This window comes from Poecile atricapillus, chromosome W (assembly GCF_030490865.1).
Source record: "Poecile atricapillus isolate bPoeAtr1 chromosome W, bPoeAtr1.hap1, whole genome shotgun sequence".
NCBI classification, from domain to species: Eukaryota; Metazoa; Chordata; class Aves; order Passeriformes; family Paridae; genus Poecile; species Poecile atricapillus.
Window position 1 is genome coordinate 3,899,216 of NC_081288.1, and position 9,339 is coordinate 3,908,554.

The 9,339-nt window shown below is 46.1% G+C and overlaps 1 protein-coding gene across 2 annotated transcripts; it reads left to right on the forward strand.

Annotated features, from left to right (window-relative positions):
- Positions 1-1,260: 1,260 nt before the first annotated feature.
- LOC131591368 (endonuclease domain-containing 1 protein-like) lies at positions 1,261-7,208 on the forward strand. 2 transcript variants are annotated; one of them, XM_058861947.1, is made up of 3 exons: positions 1,261-1,626; positions 4,258-4,576; positions 5,654-7,062. In XM_058861947.1, exons 2-3 carry the CDS (start codon positions 4,292-4,294, stop codon positions 6,197-6,199), a joined length of 831 nt encoding a protein of 276 aa, XP_058717930.1. In that variant the 5' UTR covers positions 1,261-1,626; positions 4,258-4,291; the 3' UTR covers positions 6,200-7,062. The 2 variants fall into 2 exon arrangements, with proteins under 2 accessions (XP_058717930.1, XP_058717931.1); XM_058861948.1 differs by lacking the exon at positions 1,261-1,626 and adding an exon at positions 1,936-2,131 and having other exon boundaries at positions 5,654-7,208.
- The last annotated feature ends 2,131 nt before the right edge of the window (positions 7,209-9,339 follow it).

Genomic DNA, 9,339 nt, shown 5'->3' on the forward strand with positions numbered 1-9,339 from the left:
GGGGATTTGGATCACTGGGCAGCAGAGCTCACTAAATATCTCTCATCTAGAAAGTGCACAGCTCAGGGCAACATGTAGGCACTGCCTCCACTAAGTTGAAAGGCAGAGAAGATCCAGTAAATAGGCATTGGTGATCAGCATAGGACAGATCATTTAGTTTCTGAGTAGTTCACAGTAAAAATTATTTGCTGCAGTGGTGGTTTGCAGGGTCACCTCACATATAAATCACAAGTTGCTTCTTGCTGATATTTCTACTACCAATAATGTCACAGTTACCAGAACATCAGTGCAATTTCAGGCTGAGGGACATCTGCAGACACCTCTGCTGTACCTCAGGGGGCTCCCTCTGACTCACTCACCCACCTCTGTACACCTGCTGGGGCTTGAGACCACACTCATCCTCACCACTGCTCATCCCATGCCCATTGCTTCTGCTTTCCAGGCTCTGGAGCTATGGGTGATTGACCAACCCCATGAATCCCACCTCCATCAGCTCCCTGGGCTGTCCTTTACCCCTGGCAGCACCCGGAAATGCCCTGCCATCCACAGCAAGCTTTTGAAATACTTGGGAAGCCAAAAAGAGAAATGACAGAATCCAAGGTTGGAATAGATCTCTGGGGTCATCCTGTTGCACCATCCTCCCAGCACTACTGTGAACTTCTACTACTGTAAACCTTAAATCCATATCACCCAGTCCAAATCCAGATGCCTCTGAAACACCCCAGGGATGGTGACTCCAGCACCTCTCTAGGCAACTTTTTCCATTGCTTATGTGACAGTTGAAAGCGTTTTTATAAATATCTAATCTGAATTTTCCCTGTCTCATCTTAAAGCCTTTTCCTCTAGTCCTCTCACTACTGGCATGGTAGAAGAGACCAACCTCAACCTCATTACAGCTTCCTTTCAGGTAATTGTAGAGTGCCCTGAGCCTGCTCTTCTTGAGACTAAAATCTAATCCTAACATCTAATCTAACCCTGCCTTCTGTCAGTTTGAAGCTGCTCTCTGTTGTCCTGTCATTTCACACCCTTCTCAAAAGTTCCTCTCTGTGTGAACCACTCTCAGGCACAGAAAGGGGCTCTAAGGTCTCCCAGAACCTGCTCAGCAGGAGGCTTTATGCGAATAAGAGCTCTTATGAAGCTTTTGCAATCAGACAAGGGAAAATACGCAGCCTGACCATACTAATTGTGTCTGAGAGGCTGCAGAAGAGCAGACTGTGAACGTCTGGGTGTACTCAGAGACAGGCCAGTCAGTCTAATGCCACAAGAGATGTTCTGCCAGGAACAGAAACACATGTAGGTCCCCATTCGTGGGGAATGAGGAAATGAACAGATAAGTCACCAGACCCGGTTATTTTCCCCTTACACGTGATGCTGCAAGAACCTGGGAGAAATCCTGAGGAAATTGCAAATAGCAACTGTCACCCCACTTCAGGGTAGGTGTGAACAAATCTCCTTGAATAGTAACAGAAAACCTATCTTTTCAGTGAAATTCCCTGTTTACCACAACAAGCAGATTTATGACCGGGTATATATTGCTCTGGGACTCCTGAGGGATCAGTCAAGTGTTTCTCCAGGGACAAGACAAAAGGAACTATTTGGCTGCCTGTTCTGAGACTCTGCTTCAAGGTAAGCTCTTGCTCCTCCCTCAGCATTTATTCCAATATTTCAAGTCTTTCCTGAGCTGTGGAATAAATATATAGAGAGAAAGCCTAGGCTGGAGTTGCTGAGTTCCACCATCTGCTCTCCAAGGAGCAATCAGAGCCTATGCATGCACTGAATTTTGCAGCTCTTTACCACTTTTTGTAAAGGAGGGCAAGGACAGAAGGAATGATTTGGGAAAGAATTTCAAGCCAAGTCACCTGTAAAATTAACAACAAACTGTTGAATAAAAAGGAGGGGTGAGTTTATTGAGCACCAAAACTCCACCCATGACCTTGCAAGAGGCCTCTGGACAAACACAGGTGGCTGAACTCCTGGACAAACTCACTCTAAACCCCGCTGGGGAAATCTGACAGCTCTGCCTACTTGGAGAGCATATAAATAAAAACAGTCTGGGACTGCAGCAGAGGCATTTGAGAGTCCTCTGCCACTTTGGGGCTGTGAGTAGAATCCTGTGCAGCTCTTTCCCAAGGTAGGTTGGTTTCTATATATCTGATATTAACTTAGTTATTAAGTTAGTTAAATACATTTTAAGCTTGTGGAGGGGATCATGCAAAAGAACTTTTTAGGAACTTCTCTGCTTGATTTGGGGCAGCTATGAGCATGTTCTGCAGAGTACTGAAAAAAGTCACCACTTCTTGTTCCTGCTCTTAGTTTCCAGTTTACTGGTCACCACATTCCTGATCCGGGGTTGCTAAAGAGGAAAAGGACCAGATTTCCTGTGTCAGAGCCAAGGGTATATGTAGCTTAATATCCAAATGTCAGCTGAGAGGCAGGAACCCAAGCTGGATTACTTTGGGTTCAGTAGTGGGTCTGGCTGGAAGAGCTGCATGTCTGTGTGAACATGAATGGGGCCAGAGACATGTAGGAAGTGCAGCATTGCTGTTCTTTCCCTGCCCATTGCCCCATGAGATTAAAGCCCAGCTCAGCATTGCAGGAGGCTGAGCAGAGTCCGTGCCCAGCTGCAGGTGTCTGCTGTGGGAAGGTGCTCAGAGCAGGAGGGAGTGAGAATGGCCTGAAACTGAGTCAGGGAAGAATTAAGCTGGATATCAGGAAGAGGTTTTTCACCTAGAGGGTGTCTGAGCCCTGAAACAGGCTCCCCAGGAAAGTGGTCACATCCCCACACCTGCCTGAGTACATGATGTGTTTGTATAATTCTGTCAGGCACATGGTGGGATTTCTGGGGCTGTCCTGGGCAGGGCCAGAAGTTGGATTCAATGATCCTGATGGGTGCATTCCAACACAGCATCCTCTGTGATTCTATGAGACCACATTTGGAAGTAGGGGCTTCCAGGCCCTGTTTTCTTGCAGGATTTTTTCTCCGGTGCCAGTGCAAAAGCTGAGCTCTTGACCAACAGAGGTGGGTTGGAAAAGGTGACCTTGTCCTGCTGCCATATCTCAGTTCCATGATAACTTTGCTGCGAGAGCTGTTTAGGCATTGGGTGGGTTTGGAGCACCCCTCAGACAGACTATGCTCCCCATCATTGTCTTCTCTGGGCACCTAAAACCTATTTGAGATTTCACCTTCTCATGTGAAAAAGGGAGATTTGCTCAAACCTCTAGTGTGTGTTCAGTCTGTCAGGGCCACATGAAGGCCAAAACCCTCCTGCTTTATCAGTCTGTTGGTGTCCTGTTGTGGGGACCCTACACTGAGCAGCTCTCTGGGCTGGAGGGTTTGACTGATTGTTCACACACCAACCAGAGAAACCCCTCCTGGGTCTCCACACCTTTACTCACTGCCAAAAACTGCCAGCACCTCTGAAGGACTCCTTTTAGCTCTTAACAGAATAATACTATTAGTAAAATTGTGACAGGTTAAGGTTTAAGGTTTGCCAGTGAAAGTATCTGATTGCAAAAAGATACTCAAAGCAAGATACTAATTCAGAACAACATATAAATAAACTTTAATCCCCAATGAGGTAATCATTCAGCATGCATAAAGTAGGATTCTTACCCAATAGGCATCCCTAAGGGAGAAAAGGTAGGTTTAGCTCATCAACTGATCCCAGAAGTTACAATGGAGTCTTCCATTACTTCTCTCCATTTTTAATTCACTTTTATACTATTCCTTTACATTTAGATGGTGTTTGCATGTAGTCATACATCTTTCTCAGTGAGGGGTTCTTATGCCTTGGGGGTGGATATCTCAATAATATCATCCAAGTAACCTTGAGATGGGGATGTGTGTCTGTCCAAGGAGAGGAATTTTGCCATGGTTGCTGATTCAGCTGCAGGACACCTTCATTTATCTCCCATGTTTTTCAGTTGCCATGCAGATTATCAGCTAGAAAATATCACCGAGGTGTCTCTTCTGTAAGGGTTTTGACAGAGCCTGGCCATGGTGTCTCCACTCCACTCCACCTGCTGTTTAGACCCACCTTAGATTTAGTCCTTGTGTTTGGGAGGCCAGGTATGCTGACTGTGTTTCATCCAGGGAGGAGCAACTGTATTTTCCCATGTAACTTTTCTACCGTTATCCTTTTACCCCCAGTTGTCTGCCTGCACAACTCTATAGCGCTGATTTTTCCATGTCCAGGAGGACAAAAGTTACCCCCTCCTTGGTCTCTTATAGTCCCTTCCTCTGCATTTGCCTTCCAGGGGAGCAAGAGCCCTTCACTGAAATCCTCCTGCAATGCTGTGGCTGCTGCTGCTGCAGGTGCTGGCGAGCTGCCTCTGGCTGGGACACAGCGAGGTGGTGAAGTCCTTTGAAAGTTCATGTCCTCAGTTTTTTTTCCGGGAGGTCCCCCCAAATGAAGCCCTGGAGCCGCAGAAACCAGCCTGGATCTGCCAGCGCTACAAGAACCAGTATTACTTTGCCACCCTGTATGACAGGAAGATGCGTATTCCTGTCTACTCTGCTTACATCTACCAGCCTGGACCTGGCAAAAGACCTAAAACATGGCTGGTTGAGCCCCAGGTGAGTGTCTCTTATAGCACATCACCATCCAGTCATTAAAAGCAGTATTAAAATAACCATTTCTATTTTGTCCCACCTCTCTAAACACATGCAAATGGACACACTGGATGGGATTCTCCTCATTTAACTTCAAACACCTTCATCACATGATTCCCCTAATGCATCTGAGACATCAGCAGGAGGATGAGATGAATCATATCCCAAAGGTGCCAGTTTTTAGCATTGACCTGACAGGAAGAGTAAATCAAATTACTTTGCCTTACATTACAAAGTCAAACTGTTTTACTCCCTGTGCCCTGTGCCCTGTGCCTGTGGTGGGAGAACAAGTTATGGGCAAAAGACATCCAACAGCAGCTAAATTTAAGGAATCAGTGGTCCAGCAGGGATCTGATCCCCACTTTGCCCTGAGCTGTTCTACATCCCTGACAGAGCTTATCTGCTCCCAGTGAAGAGTCAAACAGGCTTTGTGAGTGGTGCAAGAGAAGTGAGGAGAAACTCAAAAGGGGGTGAGATGGTCCAGTGATGAAGCCTTGGCAGACACAGACCCTGGCTTATGAGAGGGTCTGGTTGACTGTGGAGGGATTTCAGGCCATGGAAAGTGAGGAGCATCAGTCCAGTCAGAAGGGTGTGATCTCCATGCATGGGCAGTGACCCCTGAGCACCTTTGGCTCAGGCTCAAAGATCCAGAAGGATCCAGCAGACCGACACAGCCGTCACAAATGTCTTTCAGACAAACTTTAGAACTTTAGGAAAACAGACATAAAAAGAGGAAATTCCTGCCATTGCTGAGGACAGAGTGGCAGATTGATTTAGGTGAAAATGAATCACAGAATAAACCCATAGGCAGTGTTCCAAAGGAAAGCTAAATATAATGCAGTAAATGTGAAATGAATTTCTGAAATAAAAAGATATTTGCACCAGTTCCTCATAGGAACTCAAGTAACTAATCTGATATTGTACCACATCAGAACCAGACAAAAAAATGGGATCTTGACACTCAAGAGACTTCTGCTCTAGGGAAATCTGTTCCATTATCCCATCCCTAATACTAATATCTTTTCCTCTTTTCCTGTCAAGCTGATTGGCCTAAATTATCCTAAAACTATGGAAAAAGAATGGACACTCTTAAATCAATACAATGTCAGCTTAGAGAAACTCAGCCAGAGCCAGGCTATCCTTCATGATTACAAGAACCTGACGGGTTTGAACCGAGGCCATTTGAACCCCAATGGCCACCATGATGACTACAGCAGCAGGATGGCCACCTTCACCCTCACCAACATAGTGCCCCAGGATGAGAAACTCAATGGCGGTGCCTGGAACAACTACGAGCAGCAAACGATGATCAGGAGGACCCGGGACTGTAAAACCACCTATGCCATCGTGGGAGCTGTGCCTGGGAACAACTACATTGCCAAGGGGAGGGTTAATAAACCCAGCTACCTCTGGTCAGCTGCCTGCTGTGTGATGGACAACAACTACATAAAAGCTTGGGCGGTCATCGCTGAGAACGACAAGAACCAGGTTCAGCTCCTCACACTGGGGGAGCTGGAGGACACTTTAACTGAGCTCTATGGGAGGGGACAGGTTTCCCTGTTTGACAGTGACTGTCCCCGGGAATAAGCTTCACATCCTGGGTGGAACAGGCTTAGGAGCTTTTGCCACATGTCATAGAATCACAGAATGGTTTGGGTTGGAAGGAATTTCAAAGACCATTCATGTAGACTCAGCTTTCATGCCATGGGCAGGGACACCTTTCACTATCCTCAGTGGCTCCAAGCCCTGTCCAACCTGGCTTTGAATACTTCCAGGGATGGAGCGGCCACAACTTCTCTGGACAACCTGTGCCAGGGCCTCACCACTCTCACAGTAAAGGATTTCTTTTTAATATCTAATCTAACCTCATCTGCTCTCAGTTTAAAGCCATTCCCTCTTGTCCTGTCACTCCATACCCTTGTCCAAACTCCCTCTCTCTTTTAAAACCCTTTAGACACTGGAAGGGGTCCAAGTTCTCCCAAGAGCTTTCTTTTCTCCAGGCTCTCTCACCCTCAGTTCTCTCACCCTCTCTCCAGGGCAGATGTGCTCCAGCTCTTGGAGCATCCTTGTGGACTCCTCTGGACCCCACTCCAACAGCTTTGTGTCCTTCTTCTGGTGTGGATCCCAGAGCTGGAGGCAGCGCTGCAGGTGGGGTCTCACCAGAACAGAGTAGAGGGGAACAAATGGAGTAAAGGGGAACAAGACAACCCAAGACACCCAAAGGCCTCTGATTTATTTCCAAGAAGGTCTGAGATAACAGACTTCACATGACATCTAATTTCCATTAGGAAGTGAGAAACCTGTCTTCAGGTCAGGGAAATTTATCTGTAAAAGAGTACCAATGGCCACGTACTTACAGAGTAGTTTAGGGACTAACATAACAATTTCTATGCCAAGTGTATAATTTACTAATAAAACCTTGTGAAATTTTATGTCTCTTCTTATTTTTGTTGTTCCTTTTGACCATGACCATTTAGGGATCCTGGGTGGTCCCTTTCCTTTGAGGGTGGTTTTATGGGCAGAATGGGAGCTTCGGGCAAAGGTTAATAGAGAAACCTTCATGTTGAGTCATAAGCTGCAGAAAAGACCCCCTTGCTCACCCCTTCTCAGGGAGCTGTCTGGGTTCATCTGGATCCAATCTTAGCCCCAGATTTTGTCAATTGTTTACGTCTAAAGGATCATATAGATGTAATTGAAACTTTATATAACTTGTCCCACAGGTCTGAGGATTGCAAACCATACATATTTACATAATTATATATGATTTATGATGATAATGATAAGGCAAAAATATGTTAATCAGAATTATTTAGTTCACAGTATGGAAGCCATAACTACTAGTATAGTATTGTGCACTATGAAGCAGTATTGAAGCAAATATATTAAAGCATTTATATTAAAACCAGCAAAAACAATTAAGTAGAGATTGATGTTACTCAGACATACCAATGACCATGGTCAAATCTCTTTGGCTCAGCCTCGAGAAGTGACCTTGAGAGGTATCTCCACTCCAAGGAGGAATCTCCACACACACACACTCCAGGAAGGTGTGTGTCTGCATGTGCAAGAGCTAAAGAGAGCAAAAGTCAGTCTCTATTTCACATCAGCAGTGATGTTTGGACATTTCCTGTGAAGCAGGGCTTCAGTTCCTCTGGAGAGCCAACACTGAAAACTCACAAATGTCTCCCCTTCCTCCTCTCTCCCCTTAACTTATATATCTGAGCTGAAATCATATGGTATGGAATATCCCTTGGGCTAATTTGGGTCAGCTGTCCTGGTTGAGTCCCCTCCCAGGATCTTGCCCACTCCCATTCCCTTTGATGGGAGAAGAAATGTCAGAGGGACAGCGCTGCTTGGCAGTAGCCAAAACACTGGTCTGTTATCGGCACCTGTCCAGCTACCAGTGCAAAGCACAGCACTGTAAGAGCTGTGAACTTTACTTCAGTCAGACCCACTGAGTCTCTCATTGGCCATTCCCAATAAAGTTTACTTGCTGCAGTGCTGGATTGCAGGGTCACCTCATATATAAACTACTAGTTTCTTCCCACTGATATTTCTACCACCAGTAATGTCACAGCACCCAGCGCATCCTTGCAGGACATGGGGTGTCCAAACACAAACAGGGGGTGCCATAATATCACCCACACAAGTTTATGAATCAGATTCCACTTACTTCTCCTATGAGTGGGCATGAACAAAGTAGGCCAGGTGCCAACAGCTCATGGAAGATATCCCCATGGCTCCAGCAATGACACTTGCAAGTTCGATGTCCTCAGTCTTGATCCTTTGGGGCTGGGGGCCAGCACAACAAAGAGTTCAGCAGGTTCTGTGAGTTCAGGATTATATGGGATTGCCCCACTTTTCCCCTGTGTCATGCAGCACTGTGGAGTTGGGGGATACTTCAGTTGGGAGTCTTTGATGGTTTATGGTCTCTGCTAATGATGTGACACTGTTGGGCCCTGCTTTGTTATGCCAGTTAGATCTCATCAGATAGGAGGAATTTCCCCCACCTCCACCAGATCTGCTTCTTATTCGCCTTCTCACTTATTCTCTCTAAACCCCACTTTCTTTAAGACATCAGTACCAAGTTAACAGAGACATAAGGAACTGCATGACTCAACCAGTTTATTTAAACAAACTTTGGTCTCACACACTTTCCTGGATATTTCTGATTGTAACAACCAACTCATCATTCTATTATTCCTGGACTTTTGGAAATGGAAGAAAATGAGTCCAGTTTAGTTTTGAGTGAGTGAATGATCATTGAAACACAGAACATTTTGGGTTGGAAAGGACCTTAATGACCAGCTAGTTCCATGCCCTCCCGTGGGCAGGGACACCTTCCACTCTCCCAGGTTGCTCCAAGCCCTGTCCAACCTGGCCGTGGACACTTCCAGGGATGGGGCAGTCTCAGCTTCTGTGGGCAACCTGTGCTGGGGCTTCACCATTTCCACAGTGACAAACATTTTCCTAATATCCAATCTAAACCTACACTCCTTCCATTTCAAGCCCTTTCACCTTGTCCTAATGTCGTGGTTTAACCCCAGGCAGCAGCCACGCCCCACGCAGCCTCTCCTTCACTCCCTGCCCACCACGACCAGGGAGACAACTGCAAAAGTAAAAGTTGGAAAACCGCTGGGTGGAGATAAATATAGTTTAACAGGAAAAGCAAAAGCTGTGCACACAAGCCAAGCACATCAAGGAATTCTTTCACCATTTCCCATGGA